Below are 20,632 nucleotides of genomic sequence, written 5' to 3' on the forward strand. Positions count from 1 at the left end.
ATTTATACTACTATTATGAGACAATCCACTAATAATAAAGACTGGTCTTATTTAGACTAATTATTTATATCTTTTATATGAAAATAATTTAACGTACGATAATTCACTCCACGAACGAATGCAAGGAAATTTTTGCCTAATAGTAATAGGCAACTTTTGAACGATTTTTAAATTTGCAGTGCAACGTGGCAATAACCATTATTTTATTTACATATGTGAATAGTTCAAATTTTGGAATAAATGAGAGAACGCGGTTTGAATTGAATGAGATTTGGCAATTAATTTAGGGGAGAAAAATACATGTTGTTAAATGATTAATTAATCTGTAGCCTATTTATAATAAATGTTTTGCAGTTAAAAATACAATAAATAATTTATACTTAAATTAGCCTGAAAGTGACATAATAGACTGATCACACCCCTAACCTAACTACATCTCAATCGAGGAGCATGGCATAAAAGATACAAGAAATTACCTCCGTTTAAATTAAGCCCTTGCATGATCATTAAACTAAATGCTACATTTGAAGATCAAGATAATCATTTTGTAAATACTAAAGAGAGTAATTTAGTTAGCTATTGATGACAAATATAAGCTGGTTTTCATGTCAATATGTGCAATTAATATGGATACTTAAAAAATAGTGATGAAATGGATTAATTTACTGTACTTAAAACTAATTTTCACTTCTGACTAGTTCCTATATTAAGAGTTGGGCAGTACTATCTCTGGTTTTAATTATAAAACATCGTTTATAAATTACAAAAAGGTTCACAAATACGACCGGAGTTAGTATAAAATTAAAAGCTTTTTTGATATTTTTCTTATGGTTTGCAAGACTCGGACTGAGAATGTTAGAGAATATGGTCGTGGAGTCCCTCTCAGCACCAGTGATGGAGAAAATAAGGTGAAAGCACCGCATAAAGACTAAGGAAAGAATGAGTAGTTAGGAATTAGTAACGGAGAAAATAACGGGAAGCCATTTGAATGGAAGCAGCCAGCAGAATCAGCAAAATAAGCTAAATAAATATAATCTAAATAAATCCAAAATCTAAAATAAATCAGGCGGCAGATGAAGACTGAAATGGCAAGGAAGCTAGCCAGAAAATAGTAATACGCAGTCGTCATGCTTTTCATGTTAAAACACACAAAATTCGCTCATCGTATATATAGGGAATGCTCTGATTTGTTCCCATAAAGTTATCTTTATTTACAACCAAAACCTCACAAAAGGCAAAGACACAAACACACCCTCTGCCTAAATTCTCTCTTATTTTCCTCTCTTTTTCTTATTTTTCTGTTAATCTCATTTTCCTTTCTCTTTCTCCTTTGTTTTTGTTTCTGTGTTTCTTAGCCAGCTCACGCTTTCTTCTCCTTCCTGTCCCTCTCTCTCTCCCCTCTCAAACTCTGTTGTTGTGTGGTCTGATTCTCTCTCCAACTCAGAGGGCGACCGGCGAGCGCAATCGCCGGATATTCGCCCTAGCTCGCCGGAGCATTCTGTTTCATGATTTGTGCTGCGAATTGTGAATTATTCTTCTCTGGTTTTTCTGTTTGTTGGATAGAGTAGTGTCTGGGGAAATACAAAGAAACGGGAAGGTAAAAAAATATTCTTTTGTCCTCTCGTGTAGCTAGAGATCTCCGGGAAGGCAATGCACCGAGAGAAGAAAGGAGATTTTGAAGCAAATATGCTGAGATCCCCTCATTTCTGAATTCCTTATGCGTGGACCGCGGATAAGATTCAATTTTTTGAGAAGTTTGGAAATGAGCAGTTGCTGAATTTTGTGAGAAAGCCGGGGAGAAAGAATTTTGAGTCCTGTGTGTTGCGAATGGTGTCTAAATTCAGAGGTGCGAGTTTGTTGGTTTGAAAAATTATGGTTTGTGAATAGTTTTCTGTTGGTGTCTGTGATTCGAAGTTAGTATTCAATTTAGAACCTCTTTTATGTGAATCAAAGCTCCTTCTTCACTGAAAATTTGGGTTTCTGAACTTGATCTGTCTTTGTTTGAGGTTTTACCTCTGAAGTTCCCCTTCCATCTGTTCATGTTGCTGACAGAATCAAACGAGAAGGATTATAGGCTCAAGCTAGATGCGATTATCTCTTTTGCGAAATATATTAAAATAAAAATCTCCCCCCCCCCCCCCTATTGATGGTTCTGTTTCATTTTCTTGATTGTTATATGACCCAACTGTGCTAGGTCGCTGGTAGGTAAGAAACGAGATTTCTTCTTTTCACAAAATTTTCCTGTGTCATTCGTGGTTCTGGTGATATTTAGTTGAAGTTATTGCTGTTTTCGGCTTAACCTATTGCTTCTGTATTTTAAATATGCCATTGCCTATTATAATCGAAGAAGCAGTTTTGTCATAATTTTTAGCTGCTTTTTCCCCTCCCTTTTTTTGGCTGGGGCGGGGTTGGGGAATAATGCCACTGGTGGTGTATTTGTTGAGATAGATGAATAAATGGTACTTTTTTAATCTGTAGTTGCTTTGAATTTTCTTTCCGTCAATAGCAGGTTCATTATGCAGTGCCTTGTTTATTTTCGTCTTTCCCTTTCTTTGTCAAGCAAATGACCTTAAGTTTCCAGCAGATGACGAGGAATAGGGTCCAACAAAGCCAGCAAGTAAGGAGCTTTTCTGCAATTGTTTCTTTCCAGAGTTTTGGACTCTGAGCTGTGCGATGCCTTTTGAAATAATGAACCAGAGGGGCATATCTGCCTCGTCCCACCTTTTCGATGACATTCCTTTTTTCCTGAGGTATTTTGCTCCGCACGCTTCATTATGCTTTCACCAACTTCTATCATTTGATCACCAGTTGACCCATAGTAAATGTCACGGTTTAAGACCCAAAATGTTATTTACAATCGTTTAAAGACTTTGGTCTTCTTTTTGTCAAAATGCTAATGAACTCTTATGACACGAATGTTATTTTCTTTTTGATCTCATGGCTTTCTGAAGCTGTCTTGAACTTTTATATTGGGCAGAGGAGTGTTGCACTGCAGAAGCCAAAATCCTTTCATGACCATTATTTACAAGGTGCGGACCCATTGACTCTCGTTGTTGTTTTCTTCCTATATGGAAATAATCATATGTATTTAAGTTGTTTGCTCATGTATTGATGTCTTAGTTCAACATTAATGCCCTGAGTTTCATTAACGATATGCAAGAGATACGGATAGTTATAATTAAGCAGATATTTAGTATAGATATTGACAAATCACAATTCAATGGCCTTGCTAATTTAAATAAGAAAGTTTCCTATATATTCGGTCTTTAGCTGTTAAATGTAAGATCTCAGTCGTGGATTGTGGTAATAGGTTGCCGCTTCGGGACCTTTTGGTCTATAATACTTTCGGTTCTCTTTCAACTGTTTAAAAATGTTTTGATGCACATTGAATAATAATTATCCATGTCGGAAATACATGTAATACGTGGAAGTTTATTGAATCATAACATTATATGGCATCAATTAGTGGTCAATGCGTTAATGATGAATCAATACTGACGTACTCCTCTACTTGCAAGTGCAAGACACCATTATGCTATTATAAGTTTTAATCCTGGTACAGCTGGGACTATTAATGGTTTTCTGAAGATTTCACTTGTTGCGGGTTGCTGGTTTGAAGTTTGGATGTGTTTTTCGTTGAAGTCCCAATTTGTTGCATTTTACCATTTTAATTTTGAATGAGTAGCTTCTTTCCTGATGTGTATGTGTCCACAGAGGTTGGCTGATTAGTGCATGCTTGTGCATGTGTTCTATAAATAACTGGTATATCTGCTGTACTTGCAATTAATTGCTCAGGCAAATTAAGCTGTGCTGTATTTTTTAGGGAAAATAGGAGCATCACCCCAAAACATTTCAAAGACATCCTCATCTCTAGAAATGGGTGCTAGCTCTGGCTTGCCAATGTCACAAACAAGTCTGTCAGGAGAAGTTACAGAAAAGCTGCATGTTGGTGGAGGCGGCATCATTGATGTGTTGAAGTCTACTAAGGAATCAAGGAATCAACACCCCAGATCATGGTCTAACGTGCACATGCAGCCAGAATCTACATCTTATGGTTTAACTGGAAAGAAGATTCTCACTGATACAGCTTCTCATGAGAGCAGCCTATTCTCTAGTTCACTGTCTGAGATATTTAGCCAAAACTGTAAGATGTTGTTTCATGCAAATGCATCGCTTTCAAGCATTTTTCATGGGAAATGCTGCAAAGTCAATTCATCAGCATTGACACCTTTTCAAGTACTTTAGAAACAAGTTTCTGTTGCATTAGTTTGCATGCGCATCAGTAGTTTAAGAGCAGCTTATCTACTTATTGTCTTCCTCAACGTATTGTGTAGTGGAGTCTTTTTCCTTTCAACCTCTTACTACTCTATTTAACAAAAGTTATATTTTATTCTTTTAAAAGTGATATTCTTGTATATGTATTGATAACATGCATATCTTGGTGCAGTGAGGTTAACTCGGAATGATATTCGTTCTCATCAGCCTGTGACCATTGGTTCATTTCCTGAGGAAGAACCATATAAATCTCTTAAAGAAATTGAGGCGGACACTATTGGGAATCTCCTCCCTGATGAAGATGATCTGTTTTCCGGTGTTACTAATGAGTTAGGATACACTGCCAATGCCAGAACAAATGATGACTTTGAGGAGTTTGATTTGTTTAGTAGCGGCGGAGGCATGGAACTTGAAGGCGATGAACCTCTCAGTTTTGGAAAGAAAATTGGTAGTCTGGATGTAGATTCTAGTTATTTTGGAGGTTTTAAAGGCAAGCTTCCTTTTGGTGAACAACCTTCTAGAACACTTTTTGTTAGAAACATCAATAGCAATGTTGAAGATTCTGAGCTAAAGGCTCTTTTTGAGGTGCGTCTTTGTTCTTTCATATTACTAGATGTAATCTCAGGAAGCATTTCATACCACTTATTTTAAGTAAATGTTCTATTATGTTTTGTTCTGGCAGCAATATGGAGACATCCGCACCATTTATACGTCCTGCAAACATCGTGGCTTTGTGATGATTTCTTACTATGACCTAAGGGCAGCACAAAATGCAATGCAAGCACTCCAGAATAGGTCGTTGAGATCTAGGAAACTTGACATTCATTATTCAATTCCAAAGGTATAATTCTTTGCCAGTGTGCAGCGTGCATGATTCCTCTTCCTTTATAATCATTTGGATAAATATAGGAGGTCGTATCAGTAATTGCATTTAGTATAATCGTATTGATTATTTGTGCTTTGGTTGTTCAGTTGTTTCTGTCTTCTATGTTTCATGCTTTTCTCATAAAAGCATCTTAACTTGCTGACACATTAGGGCAATGCTCCTGAGAAGGATATAAGCCATGGCACGCTAGTGCTATCTGGTCTTGATTCTTCTGTTTCAAATGACGAGCTTCAACATATTTTTGGATTTTATGGAGAAATAAAAGAAGTAAGATATTCATAATCAGATTTTCAGCCATTTTTTTATTGCTTTGTTTATTATGAACACAGTCTAAGCAGCTGGAAGCATTTGTTTTTGCTTGCAGATCTATGAATCTCCAGAAGTAAATTATAGAAAAATTATTGAATTTTATGATGTGCGAGCTGCAGAAGCCGCTCTCCGTGCATTAAACAGAAGTGACATTGCTGGTAAGCAGATCAAGCTTGAACCTGGCCATCCTCGGGGAACAACATGGTGACTTCTCCCTTTTCTTTTGTTTCCTTAGTAGCTTTAACTCTATTTTCTGCTTTTCAATACGCTGCTTCTAACTGTTAGCAGACTTCTGTCTTCTAAGCAGTTTATGAAGTGCAGAATTGTGATGAATCACCTTGATTTCTGTTTTTAAATGGAAATAAACACTTACCCTTTATTCTAGTAATTCTTTTTGTTTGTAAATAATCGTGGAAGCTATGCTTTTGTAGTCTGACGCAGGAGTCTCACAATGGCCAAGATGAACCTGATTTTGGTCAAAGTCTTTGTGACAACTTGTCACTAAGACAGAGAGGTATGCTTGTCTTGTCTCTGTTTGAAGCTGTTATCAATATTTTTCCTTAGGAAGCCACTGTTTTCCTGGTCTCACTAGACATCATTTACAGCAACAATGTCTTCTGGAGTAATTGCATCTGGCTGCTTAGACAATGGATCTAATCCAGGATTTCGCCCTGCAATGCAGCAACCTATCACTCCGTTAATTGATAATGCTTTCTCTCCTGTGAATTCTAGCATCCACAAATCAGTGAGAGGGCCAACTTCTGGAAAAGTGCCCAGTGTTTGCGAGTCCAGTAACTTCCTTGATGCAATGAAATTTGCCTCTCTTCCAAGATTCCACCCTCATTCCCTCCCTGATTATCATGAAAGTTTTGCTAATGGTAGTGCTTACAATTTTTCAAGCATTGTTGGCAATGTGGCTGGCAATATCGGGACTGCAGTGACAGACAACTCAGATAGCAGGCACAATAAGGGAATAGGTTCACCTGGGAATCTGATGGAATTTACTGGAGCAGGTACTTGGAAATGTGCAGTTGTTTTGTGTATGCACGAGCAGCTTCATGCGCAACTGTTTGTTGTTGCACCAGTTTTAAATTGGTTTCCTATCTATTGAAAATAGTGACAACGGGTTTGAAAATATCACAAGGGTTGATTTACTTTCTTAAGATGACATTCTGGCCACTTACAATAATGATGGACTTGAATCTTGACTATGGATGATGCTTTGAGTGCTCATGTTCTTCTTCTTAATTTATGTTTTTTTATTAAAAAACAGAAATAACTCTACTAATATCAGAAATTAAATGACTTTTTAATGCTCAGAAACACTTCTGTCTGTTTGTCTATGATTGCGGATGATGAAGTAAATATGGCCCTCCAAATTAACATTTCTATCAAGTTTTGAATGGTTATCGAGATACAAAAATATTGGCTGTGGGTGTGGGTATAGATTTGCATTTAAATCTCGGTTTGAAATCTTTCTTCTGTTTTGGATCTACAGGAAATGGGAACCATCAACGTCATGGACTTTATCATGTGTGGAACAACTCCAATTTGCATCAGGAACCTTCACCAAATCCCATGCTTTGGCAGAAAACACCATCATTTGTTAATGGTGCTTGTGCTTCTGGCCTTCCACAAATGCCTGGCTTTCCGAGAACACAGCCTCACATGCTGAGAGCATCACATATGGACCATCATGTTGGGTCAGCTCCTGTTAATGCCTCACCCTGGGACAGGCAGCACTCTTATTTGGGAGTGTCTCCTGAAACTTCTGGTTTTCGTATGGGTTCTCTAGGAAGTGCTGGTGTACCTGGTAGCTGGCAATTGCATCCCCCAGATTTTTCTTCTCACAACATGTTCCCTCATATTGGTGGGAATGGTGCAGAATTGACGCCAACTGCTGGGCAAAACTCTCCTAATCAGTTGTCACATCTTTTCCCTGGGAGACATCCCATGAATTCTATGTCCAAACTTGATTCCAGTGAACGAATGAGGAGTCTGTATCCCCTCCGGAAAAGTGAAGCTAACGCTAATAATGCTGATAAAAAGCAATATGAACTTGACCTAGGCTGCATAATGCGTGGGGAAGACAGTCGAACAACTCTCATGATAAAAAATATTCCCAACAAGTATGTCATTTGTCTTCCTGACTTCTTTTTATTGCTGCTTGCAATGCTATCTTTTCTTCTTCAAATCACAGCATAGCATGGTGCTTCAGGCTTAAAGCTACAAAATTTTTGCCCAACAATCACATGCGCACAGCATATACTGTTTGCATTGGCTGACTAGTGAAGCATTGAAACATTTGACGCTAACTTGGTGATTTCTTTTCTTCCTCTATTTTTTGTTTGTTTGACAGGTATACTTCAAAGATGCTTCTAGCTGCTATAGATGAGCAATGTCGGGGAACTTATGATTTTCTATATTTGCCAATTGACTTTAAGGCAAGCATTTATTTGTGGTCTGTTGCTTCTTTCCTCTTGAGACATCCTTGACATATTTCTTATTCGATCGTACAAATAATTGCAGAACAAATGTAATGTTGGCTACGCATTTATTAATATGATTGATCCTGCTCAGATTATTCCATTCCACCAGGTAAATCTTAGCTAACATTAATTTGAGTTATTTAATGGTGCTGGGTGAATTCTGAGTTGATGAAGCTAATATAAGAGAACCATCATATGCAGGCATTTAATGGGAAAAAATGGGAGAAATTTAATAGTGAAAAGGTAGCCTCACTTGCATATGCCCGAATTCAGGGCAAAGCTGCACTTATTGCTCACTTCCAGAATTCAAGCCTGATGAATGAAGACAAGCGTTGCCGTCCTATTCTGTTCCACACGGATGGCCCAAATGCTGGTGATCCGGTATGGCATAAGATCAGTTTGTTGTTTAGTTATTGTTTCCCATTTTTAAGAATAAACTAGATTAACTAAAAGCTTCCTACTGATTCTCTACTTCTCAGACATGGTTAATCATTTAATGACATGCTTATGCTGTTAGTAGTGATATGTAGTTCATATCTCTTAAGTTCCTCATTCAATTCCATCGTCTTTTGGTCTTAGAAATTAGCTGAAATATACAAGGTTAAGATCTTAGATGCTAATCTGCGGCAGTAGTAACGTTAGGGGACACATTATATGCAATTGATTGGTGCTTATACTAATCCCAAAGTTTAATGGTGATCATAGCAGCTAGAAGCAGTTTTCTGTAGGGATACTCTTTATATGCTGCTAACAACTTATTTTAGTCATAATGGATCTGGCTCGAGCTGGTTTTGACTTTTGATGGCGATGCGGTGCTTCTTGAACTAGTAGTGTGCATTTAATAGATCGAGTTTTCAATGTGGAGGCTTCCCAAATCCCAATGTCAGTTGGTTTTGAGGAATGAATTTTGTCATAACATAAAGATCTTAAATTTAAATTTCTGCTAACTAAACGCATCTAATATCTGGTTTCTTAAATATTTCGCGCTGGTACAAATTTGACTTTATTTTGTCTCTGCAGGAACCCTTCCCCATGGGTACTAGTATTAGAATGAGGCCCGGAAAATCTCGCGGCAGTAGCAATAATGAGGAGAATCGCAGCCAGGGGAGTCCTTCAACTTTGGCAGGTGGAGAGGGACCTACTACTAATGGAATAGATTCTTCATTGAGCTCTTCAAAGAATTCTGACTGACTTTGCCTCAGGCACTAGGCATTCAATCTTGCGCCATGAAATTCAGCTTGAATCTGTATATTGCCTTTTTCTTTTTGTTGGAGGGAGAGTTAGACCAGGAAGTAAAGGGGGGGGCTCACAAATTTTGCCTATAGAGAAGAAGCCTTGCACAAGTTTTCAGAGGCTGAGGTACATATCCAGAATGAAGTGACTGATCGTAGTACTTTTTCTTTTTCTTGATTTGCATGGAATTCTGCATCCATCTTATGGGGTTTAGAGAATGAATGGCTTAATTGAAGCTCAAAATTTTGGCTAGCTGTGAAGGGACACTGTCACAATTCGCAGTAGTTCTTTTGATACCATAGTCGCCATAGGGTTTCAAGGGGACTTTGCTGATTTTGTTTTGGTTATTTTGTCTCTCTGTTCTCATGTAAATTTGTTGTTATACCCTCAGGCATTGGTCTATGGGACGATTCCTGAGGGAGGTTTAAATTGCTATATTTAATTCGATGGTGCTATATACTTTTTCTCATATAGTTATTTCTCTTAAAAATCTCCTTGATTGTCTATGTCTATATCATCTTGCATTATCAACTCTGTTGATGCTAAAAGCCAGTGGAATTATGGACAATCCCATTCAGAAATGTTCGTTTATAAAATCTTCATGGATGTCTCGAGCAAAGCATTTCGTGGATGTTCTGGAAGCGTTAAGACGGCTTAAACATTAAAATGAAGAGTGCGATTCTATGTTGATACAGCTTGGTCAAAGGAAAAAAAACGTTGACTTTTGATAGTTGATGTAGCATTAACGTTTACTCTTGAGCCGAAAGTCACATATTACGAGGAAGCCAATTGTAAGTTTTAACGTAATACAGTCACAGACGTGGCCAAAAGCCCAGAATGAAAAGAAAAATGTGACATTTACCGGCTTCTGGTACACTACTTGCTTGGAATCTTATGAGGCTAAAACTAGGATTGCATCAATTGGCACAAAGGTATTGCTTATCGATATATAAAATATACGAGTCAAATAAGCATGTAATGGTAATTAAGCAGGTAACTTGTCAAGTAAAATAGGAATTCGTAATGCAATGAAACCGTATCACTTTACGAAAAATAGAACGGTGATTTTAAGGAGTATATGTTTTATTTTCTTTGTTATGCTCAATCTTTCCCTCGTTAATTTGTACGGCCATCGCTTTTTCTATATCGCCTTTGAGACTGCTTATCCAAAAAGTATTATCACCTTGGATCTTTAGGTAATTCTAACTTCTGAAGTGGCAAAAAAAAAAAAGTTCTGCTATGGGGGGGGGGGGAAGTTCTAACTTCTAAACACAATGATTATTCGATTGCAAGCTCTTTTGTCGTAAATTTTAAGGTAGCACCAGAAAGCACCCAGAATTAAAAGGGCACAAAGTACTATGAAAAGAGACAGTTTCCATGCGGTACCCACAAGTTTTAAGATTCCACGGTGTACATATATCTGTATGAATGTATATACATTGAATTTCATTTTTTTTCTTCTGGCAAAAAAAGAAGATTTTCATTTTTTTTATTTTTTATTATTTCTATCTCATATTTATTGCATAATTTATTGTAAAATACTACTCTCCACGTGGACGGACTTCAATCCCACCAATTTTTAAACAATGCTTTTGATTTTGCATAAATACTTTCTTTTTTAATAGAGATATTAAGATGCGTAGATACATCTTTCTTGAAGCGTGATTTGGTAACGCATTCATAATGTTATTTAAATGCTAGATAATCTCTTGGAGAAAGAATAAAATAATAAACACTTTGCTATTTTATCTTTTTTTTAATTGACATTTCTTTTACCCCGCGCAAATTTATTATGCACAACGCTACAAATTCTTTAATATTTTTATTTTGGAGTTACAACATTTTTATTAAATAAAACATGAGTTGAATTTATTTATGAATGATTTATTATTATAATTTGATTGATTGATTTTTTTTTTGGAAAATTACACTCAGGTCCCACAGAGCACAATTAATATAAAAAAGGTCCCACGAAATCGTGAAATGATTCTGAAGTCCCCAGGGACCTGTGTGTAATTAATTTTAATTGTGAAATTACCTACTTACCCCTGTTAATTTTATTGCAACAATTTGTTTACAAATCTCAATAGTGGCTGTTAACAATCCGAGAAGACGTGATTGACAACCTCGGCAGTGCTCATGACAACTCACTCTATGGAATGCCAGGGGCGTTGTTGAGGTTGTTAACTACCTCTTCTCGGGTTGTTAACAGCCACTGTTGATGTAGTAAATAAGTTCTAATTTTATTGCAGCAATTCGTTTACAATCTCAACAGTGGCTGTTAACAACCCGAGAAGACGTGATTGATAACCTCGGCAGTGCTCATGACAACTCGCTCTATGGAATGCCAGGGGCGTTGTTGAGGTTGTTAACCACCTCTTCTCGGGTTGTTAACAGCCACTGTTGAGGTTGTAAATAGGTTCAAATTAACAGGGGTAACTACGTAATTTCACAATTAGAATTAATTGCACACAAGTCCCTGGGGACTTCAGAATCAGTTTGCGATTTCGAGGAACCTTTTTTATATTAATTGTGCTCTGTTGGACCTGAGTGTAATTTTTCCTTTTTTTTTTGGTAAGGAATTTGATTGATTGATTTAAATCATACTTTAACATCATCTAGAATTCTAGTTGGCAAAAGAAAATATCATCTAGAATTTTTTTTTTTAATTAAGAACACACCTGTCTGGATTAGAACTTCGTGCTGGGATAATTTTTATCGTAAGAGTCTTCGTTCCTTGTTCGGTGCAGCGTATAGAGCCAAGGGAAGCCTTCGCTTCCATCAGCTTGTCTCAGAGAACGGGAGCAAATTTCTCAAGTTCTTGAATTCCATATAAGCGAGGATCCTCCGATTAGTAGGAGTTGATGATTAAGCAGTATCAGTAGCAGGCATCGAGAACAAATGGAACAAAACGGTGCGCACGACGCCAATGGCGGCAGCAATAGCAGGGAAGAACAGGAGGAGGCTTTGGTTGCTTTGATTGAGCATCGTACCCGTGAAGTTAAAAATTTCCGTCAACGCATCGCCTATTACACATCTCAGGTTGCTGGTTCATCCTTTTCTTCATCTCTTTCTCTAACCGTCTAATCTTTATGGACGTAAAAAAGGCATATTTTGATTAATATTAGTCTTATTGTCCGTTCATATGCTGCCACTGAGGTGTCTGAAATGACGATGTTGTGGTCAGTTTCGATTCTTTACAGTTATCCAAACTCAAATGCCTCTAGAACTTGAAGATTTAGGTCTCTCTTCCTGAAGCTTTTAAGTTCCCACCTTCAATGCAGGTCATTTAACTCCGTGATTGCCTCTGGCGTTGTCAAGTTGGGTCGTTGTAATTGTGATATTCTGATGACTTCTTGTTAAATTTTTCTTTGGCATTAAGTATCAATTTATTTTCACACTTAAAATCCTGACGCGCACTGCCTTCATTCATGGCAATATATGTTTTTAGTGCTCAACGTCTGAGCGTCGCATTTTTTCCATCAATCGTTGAAGACTGTAATTAGATGGCTTTCAAATTGTGGTCTATGGTAGGACCTATTATTCAAAACTTAATAAATTTCCTCACAGGATTTGCTTATAATTTTTGTGGGTGCTTCAGTGAGTAGTAATACAGGATTTTCTCTGAAATTGATATATGCTGTGATTTTAATTGTTTTGTCATGTCATACCAACTTTTACAATCCTTTTTACATCTTCACAACACGAAAAATTAGCTGATTTCATGTTTGGGAAAGATGCGCAGCTTGAGGAAGCAGAGAAGAGGTTGAAAGATTCTGAATCCAAATTGGCTCGCCTTCGAGGCCAACCTAATGTGGTATCAGGAAAAAGTTCCTTGGATGAAGGAACTAAATCTGTGAAGATGGAGCGCAGGTCAAACAGTCCCATTCATAGAAATGAAGGTTCATCCAAAAGCCCACATCAGTCTAAACCAGAGCTTCTTGTTCCTGCTGTTCCTCCAAAAATTTCACAGCCTAAATTGTTGCCAGGGTCTTCTGCAAAAGCCTCAATAAGTTCCAATTCTCAAGCCAGTCCACCAGTCATTACTCATTCAGCAAGTGGCTCCAGAGTAAAAACTAACGAGTCTCAACGACTTTATACTAAACAGGAAGATATTAAGATCAAGGAAAAAGGGACAAAAAGGAAGTTTGGTAAGACCTTGATCACTAGTGTAACCTGCATTAATACTTTTATATTTATTGTTAGCATATATTTGAGGTCATATACTTGTATCTGAATTTAATGGTTGTTGTTGCCCAGTTTTTCATATTTTTTATTCCAAAATTATTTGTTGTTGTCATAAAGTTTCATCAGAATCGCATTTTTTTTTCCAGAACAGAAAGAACACAAGGAGTTGATTCCTTCAATCCGTACTAATTCTTCACCATGTTTAATACACTGTCAAACAAGCACCCATATCTCAAGTCAACACAAGAGGAAATTGCGGAGTCTTGCTTTGTGTCCAGTGAATGATCAGCTTTTCGTGACTAGGTATTTCTAAGAAAATATGTTTCAGTAGTTTTTTTCAAGGACATCGATTATTTTAGTTTCTGTTTTTTTTCCCTAGTATTAACTTGTACTTCCCCCTTTTCTAAAGAAAACTACAAGTTAACAAAAACATTCCAAGCTGAAAGATTGCTTGCTAGTTAGTGTAGGTCAACTTAAACTTTGATTTTGCCTAGATTGAAGTGTAGGTCAAAAGGATGGATAGTTTTGAAGTTCATCTGTAAACTCAGTTTATCGTTTCGTGCCTTGTGATCTTTAAACTTATATTTGTGGTTTTTAAACTTGTGGCATCAAACACCCCCCAGGGCGCCTGCTGTTTCTCCCCACTCTCTTATGTATGATAAATTTGTTCTTCTGGTTCTGATTTGCTCCTTTTTTGTAATTCTTGCAGTTCCTTGGATGGAGTGGTCAACTTGTGGCAAGTTCAAGCAAGGGGGTATGCCTTGATTTTTTAATTAATCCTTTTTTGCATACCCTACTTGTTGGTGACTGATGGTAACGGGATGTTCAACTGGGCCAAAAATAAGAAACTGATTAGGGAATCTGCAACTTACTGGTCTTTGAGCATCTTGCTTGTTTAGTTGCATTGAGTCTAATGTATTGTAGGCAATTATTTTTGTTTTCTATTATATATCATATATGATCATGACCAATATAAGTTTTTGTCATCCATCAAGCAATTAAGTTTCTTTGATATTCTGGACAAATACTTTCTGGAGTAAATCCTTGATAACTTCTTTTTGGTTTATGCTGGGTGGCTGATTTGGTGTGATCCGCTTGGTGGTTGCCTGAATAGATTTCAAATGAGAAATATCTGGGGATTTTGTACTTTGGCAGTATAAACATGTGATTTGACTACTTAGGCCTCGATGACTTTCCTTTATATTTCTTATTTAAGCAAATTGATCACGTCCTAAGAATTCACTTGTATTTTTGGATAGTGCTTGAAGATGCCTATTACGCATATTTGATTTTGTTCCTTGATATGTCATGGGTTTATTTAATCCTCTTTTTTGTGGTCGTTAATAGCTTTCCACCTATGTATTCTTTCTTGAGGCTCTTCGGGAGTTTTATTCTTGTCTATTGTCACAATGATTGTTTTAAACATATTTGACCACTAATAATTTTGGGAAAGTGGGGTTTCCTCAATCTTATCACTGTGTTTCACTCAAGCCTAAGCCTGCACGGCTCCTTTACATCAGTAACTGTCTTACCCTCATTGTATATGAAGCTTTGAAGCATAAAAAATTTTAGCACTTTGAAATATTTCTCAAACTCCCAACGATTTGTTTATCTTGCATATTTCTTTCTCTCCATCTTAAACTGTAAATCTGGCTATATGATTTTGCAGTCTCCCATCCACATATTTTCCTTCAATGTATTTTAATTGTTTTTTGGTAAAAGAAATTTATAATTTTGAACTTCAAAACATATCAATTATCTCTCACTCATGTTATTTTCTTATGTTTTCTTTGTCTCCATCGTTAACTGTAGTTCAGGAGCCTCTTTGCTTAGTTCAACTAACTGTGCATCCTCAAAGCAGAGGAGATGGCCAGAAGATATAGCTTGGCACCCTGAGGGAAATAGCTTATTTTCAGTTTACAGTGCTGATGGTGGAGACTCACAAATTTCAATTTTGGATCTGAATAAAAAACAAGGGGTAGGGCTCATCACTACAGGCATACTGTCATAAAAGTTGCAATTTAGATTGGGTCTCTTTTATAATTGATTGACACATATTACTTATTTATGTTTATCATTTACAGAACCGTGTAAATTACTTAGAGGAAAGGCCTCATGTTAAGGGTATCATCAATAACATTGTTTTCATGCCTTGGGAAAACAACTGTTTTGTGACTGGGGGAAGTGACCATGCTGTTATGCTTTGGAGTGAGAAGGATGGTGAGAATAAATGGAAACCAAAAGCATTGCACAGAAATCTCCATTCTTCTGCTGTTATGGGGGTTGCTGGTTTGCAGCAGAAGCAGGTTGTGTTGTCTGTTGGTGCGGATAAGAGAATTTATGGATATGATGCTCATGTAGGAAGAGCAGATTACAGACATCAGGTTGATAGTAAATGCATGAGTGTACTGCCGAATCCATGTGATTTTAATTTATTCATGGTACAAACTGGGTAAGATATTGTTCTTTCCGTTGTCTTTAGAGTTTGGTTTATAGTTGAATTTATCCTATAAGATCGTGGTTTCCTTCCCCCCACCCCCAGTACTCTACTAGGTTTCACTGAGAATCTAAAATACAGCTCAGTTGCAATTTTTTTGGTCTATCTTGTTGATATTTTTAAAACGAAGTGGCCTTTTAATTAATCAAGACGTTTTTGTTTTCCTTGTTTCTGCTTCATGAAAAAAGATGAGAATGTAACTCAGTTAAAACTCACTGCGTTCCTCACATATTTCATCAGGTTTTAATATTAACTGGTCTCATAAATTTATGTGGAACAAAAAGCTAAATACTGTTCCTCTTCTGTTATTTTTAGGTTTCATGATGATTCGTGGCCTTTTTTGATTGGTATTTTCTTGTTTGGACCAATATAACAGTTTGGAGACTGGGCAGACCATATTCATGTTGACCTTATATCCAGGGATCCCAACTGAGATCCTTTTTGCTTTTAATATTCCTGGATCCTCTTCTCTGCTGGGAAAATTGAAGGATATTGTTAATTGTTTCAGGACTCCAGAGAGGCAGCTTCGATTATATGATATCAGATTGAGGCAGACAGAACTTCATGCTTTTGGCTGGAAGCAAGAAAGCAGTGAATCTCAGTCAGCTCTGATAAATCAGGCTTGGTCTCCTGACGGGCTGTATATAACATCTGGTTCAGCAGATCCCATGATTCACGTATTTGATATTAGATATAATGCTCACAGGCCTCCTCAGTCCATAAGAGCTCATCAGAAAAGAGTCTTCAAAGCTGTGTGGCTTCAGTCTATTCCACTTCTCATTTCCATATCATCTGATCTCAACATTGGTTTACACAAGATTATGTAGAACATCAAGTCAAATGACTAGTCATGCCTAGGAAGCTACGCTATTTTGTTGGGGCTGGTTGCTGAATTAGATGTGCTTCCAGGGAAATATAGCTTTTATTCTGTTTCCCATCATAGAGCATTTAATTTTTGGGCTTGGACTAGATAACGGAAGATTTGATGGGAAAATGATTTCAAGAAATTGAGAAAGAATACATAATTTTGGTTGCGAAGTGGATAGTCATCTTTCATTTAGTTGATGGTGAATCAACTATTTAAATCTGGTTTCCCTGGCTGCTCAGCTTCTGGTGGATAGTTTTATTAATATTTTGATAAGAATGATTTACGTATGTCACTTTGGCTCATGAAAAAATTCATAGTCCTGGAACCCTGATGCTGAGTCTCATAGAAGGTTAGAAGTTGATTATAGTTGACTGTTATTAGCTATTCACCGAAGTGTGATGCTCTGTAAATACCGACTAGCTGAACTAGTACTACGTCGCTAATCACTGTCAGATCTTTAACATGCACATCCGAATGTCTTAAACCCTCAACCTGAATTTTGGGGCAGGGCCATGATTAATCATTACCAGATCCTTAAAATACACGTTGCTACCTACAAGTATGGGCAGCCTTGAAATTGCAGAATAATCATGCCCTGCACCCGCATCCACAAGTTGAAGTTCATCCACCCATTGTCATATTCTCAACCCACATTATAATAACCTGGATCCACAATTTGGTTCTCTTTCCACTCCTATGGTCAATATGGGCCGCCTCAATCCCAAAACACAGTCGCACATTCTTAATCTCCCAGATTATGCATATCATTCTGCAGATGCTGGGGAATGAATGGGAAAGAATTGCTTTGATAAAAGAGTCGCTCCTCTCGTTCTTTCAAATATTAAAGCCACTTTCTAGGATGATCTCCACAGAGGGAAAAGTAGGATTCACGTCACTAGGATGCTGATGAATAAACAGTCCAAGCATCTTCATATTCTGATCCAGCAGATCCATCACATGTTTCCATCAGAATCTTGATCTGGCAAGTTGGGGATATTACAGTGCGGCCTTTTGTACGTATGCATGTGCCACCTATATCTACTGTTCAGTGACAGAGGTGGGGTATCCTGTGTTTGGACATTATGCAAAAACAGTTTTCTTTCAAGTGGTAGGAAGCATTGAAAATGAAGGATTGGAATTGAGATTGTAATTGAAAAAAATATTCAAATAGTATTTAGCATGATTAATTACTTATTATATGGGATTAGACAAACCTATAAAGGTGGGATTGGGGAATACTACTTCTCCTTATGGTGTTCTCCAATCCCACATATATGGGTTTGGCTAATCCATATTACAAGCAATCTCTTATACTAAACACTCTTTTAATAGATTTTTTAATTGCAATCCTAATCCCAATTACTCATTTTCAATGCTTCCTACCAAACGCAACCTTAGAGTAATGAACATGAGAATAATGTAATATGTCCTAAAATTATTGTCACCATTTACGGGTATAGCCACTTGTTTACCAACCAACGCAATTTGCCTTGTAGAGCTTTACATCAATAAAAAGAATTTTGGCCTAATTTAATCACATTTTCCACATAGCATTGCACATTAAACAAAGTTAAAAAGAAAAAGCTTTTTTAAGAGGTTTTCTGTGTCAATAATGTCACTTAAACGCAGCCATCAAGAAGTTGAACTAGTAATAAACATTTTTTTAGGTATGAGTAACTTCCTTGGTTCTGTGTGGTACTTACTGAGATACAGTTCCCACTGCAGGAGTTATGTGGAGCGAAACCTTTTTTTGCTGAAGTGGTTGACTTGGTGGCTGCTATTGCTGGTTGACTTAGAAGTTCTTGTAGTTACCAAGTTTCCATGGTCTTCTGCTCCCTCTACAAAATGACTACTTGAAGATTCAAAGTCAGTGCAGGAAAATGTGTAGACAATGCACTTCACCTTTCTTTCAGTGCAGAATGCTTATCAACCCGCTTTAGTGCTTTTGTCAAACCAATAAGAAATCGTTTCTGTGAGAGAGAGAGAGAGAGAGAGAGAGAGAAGAATTTAAGAATGATGAATTGAAGGTGATGCTGCTTCACTTTTAGGTGGTAAACAAGGAGCAAGTCAAGTGAAGTGTGCTCCTTTTCCTTCGTTGCAATAGATTCTAACGTATATTCTACTCATGCACCATCATCTTGATTGTGTATTACACTTTTAACTTATATCATTCTATGAATCTGAATTCTCTCCCCTTTGTAGTTATAACTTTCTTAATCAATCGAGGGTACGTTTCACGCTTACCTCAAATGCTCACTGTACATATAATGCTGTCACTATGTATGTAAATGTGCATGAGAGTGAGAGGAAATAGGAAAACTTTTTTATCATTAGAGAGAGAGAGAGAGATTTTATAATAGTTTCAACTCAAAGACATGAAGTAACATAATATGTTCATATGTTGCTAAAAGATAAAAGCATTGGTATGTGAAAAGTGGGTCAGGCCATTGTGGAGAGAAAGTGTGAGATTAAAGGAGAGAATTATTGGTTGGTGGTATTTGCCTTTTCATAGCTTTTAGCAACTTCATAATGTGCTGTCCACGACTAGCATGTATAATCAAATAATCCTCCATCATAATATCAGATCATGCCTTCTAATGGAAATTAAAACGCTTTCTTGTCCTTGTAATGAATAATGAATAATATAATACGTTAAAAAATCCAACACCATCTTGCCTGCCATTATTTTCGTTTGTTTTAGGTCATGTTATTTGTAACTTCATTCAATAGTTGTAAAGGAGGAGCCAGGAATTTTAGATGGGGGATATTAAAGTCATTTAGGGGGTGTTTGGGTTTTTGGTCAAACACCCTTAAAATTTTAAAAACCATGGTTTCCAGCAAAACCATGGTTTTGAGCTGGAAACCTTGGTTTCGGTTGAAGCTGCACGCCACCCGCTTCTGAGGAGTCTTCTGAGGAGTCAAAATAGTCGTTGGTAATTATTGGTCCCTCAGTAGCTTCCAACGGTGATATATATATATACATATTTTATTAATATATATTATTTATTAATATATATACATATTTAATTATTTTATTAAATTATTTTGGGAAAAAACATATTTATTTATTTTATTAATATATGTACGTATTAATTTTTTTTATTAATATTTTTTATTTATTTTAAATAAAGATATATTATGAAATATATCTTATATGTAATTATCATTTATACTTATGTCCTTTTTAGTAATTTCTACATATAAAAAAGTACTTCTGACAACAACTATCCAAACACTCTCACTTTATCAGAATCACTTTTTCAGAAAAGCTATTCTTTCAAAATCTATTCTCTCCAGAATCTATTCTCCAGAAGTTATTCTCCAAACCATGATTTGAGGTTATCCAAACACCCCCTTAATGCCAATGATATTTGTAATATAATCTTGTTAAAGCAATTTATCGTTCAGATTTTTCTGACAAAGAAATGATTCGATTTGAATATGAGATTCATTTTTTTTCAAAAAATAATTTTAGCGAATCATATTATAAAATTTTGGGGGGGGGGGGGTCGTGGCCCTCTGGTCTCCCGTTACTTTCATGCACAGCGAAACAACATATCTTTCCATGCACTGCGATACAAAGAGAAACTTAGGGGTGAATGGAATCGACATGGAGTTTGGCTTTGCTTAATTATTCTTTTGAAATCCTATCTAACGACTAAGATGTTGTCAAGTGATTGAAGAGGAAATTTCCTAGAAAGGTTGTTTTCAACTCCACTTTAACTAATTTCTCAGGAGGCTCTAACCTCACTCAAGAAATTTCACTTTTATTTAATTAGAGGATTATGTAGAACAAAATCAAAATAATGGTAACATGATATCTTAAGTTATAAATTTGAAAACTAAGCCAAAAAATTTAATTTACCCATGGGTTGACCAACAAGACT

At 36.6% G+C, this 20,632-nt stretch overlaps 2 protein-coding genes across 3 annotated transcripts; both read left to right on the plus strand.

Moving 5' to 3' along the window:
- The first annotated feature begins 1,378 nt into the window (after positions 1-1,378).
- On the plus strand, positions 1,379-9,269 carry LOC114724099 (protein MEI2-like 4). 2 transcript variants are annotated; one of them, XM_028910391.1, is made up of 15 exons: positions 1,379-1,846; positions 2,585-2,750; positions 2,952-3,029; positions 3,824-4,144; positions 4,448-4,860; positions 4,958-5,116; positions 5,312-5,428; positions 5,526-5,674; positions 5,902-5,984; positions 6,076-6,483; positions 6,969-7,599; positions 7,830-7,914; positions 8,000-8,068; positions 8,161-8,340; positions 8,980-9,269. In XM_028910391.1, the coding sequence occupies exons 4-15, from the start codon at positions 3,877-3,879 to the stop codon at positions 9,148-9,150; spliced, it is 2,733 nt and encodes a 910-aa protein (XP_028766224.1). In that variant the 5' UTR covers positions 1,379-1,846; positions 2,585-2,750; positions 2,952-3,029; positions 3,824-3,876; the 3' UTR covers positions 9,151-9,269. The 2 variants fall into 2 exon arrangements, with proteins under 2 accessions (XP_028766224.1, XP_028766223.1); XM_028910390.1 differs by having other exon boundaries at positions 2,978-3,029.
- A 2,657-nt stretch (positions 9,270-11,926) lies between these two features.
- LOC114724138 (U5 small nuclear ribonucleoprotein 40 kDa protein-like) lies at positions 11,927-16,969 on the plus strand. Its single transcript, XM_028910446.1, has 7 exons — positions 11,927-12,234; positions 12,938-13,343; positions 13,527-13,683; positions 14,090-14,134; positions 15,193-15,358; positions 15,465-15,832; positions 16,386-16,969. Exons 1-7 carry the CDS (start codon positions 12,094-12,096, stop codon positions 16,702-16,704), a joined length of 1,602 nt encoding a protein of 533 aa, XP_028766279.1. The 5' UTR covers positions 11,927-12,093; the 3' UTR covers positions 16,705-16,969.
- Positions 16,970-20,632: the final 3,663 nt, after the last annotated feature.

Source organism: Neltuma alba, unplaced genomic scaffold, assembly GCF_004799145.2.
Source record: "Neltuma alba isolate B1F8T4 unplaced genomic scaffold, ASM479914v2 tig00012167_pilon, whole genome shotgun sequence".
NCBI lineage: Eukaryota > Viridiplantae > Streptophyta > Magnoliopsida > Fabales > Fabaceae > Neltuma > Neltuma alba.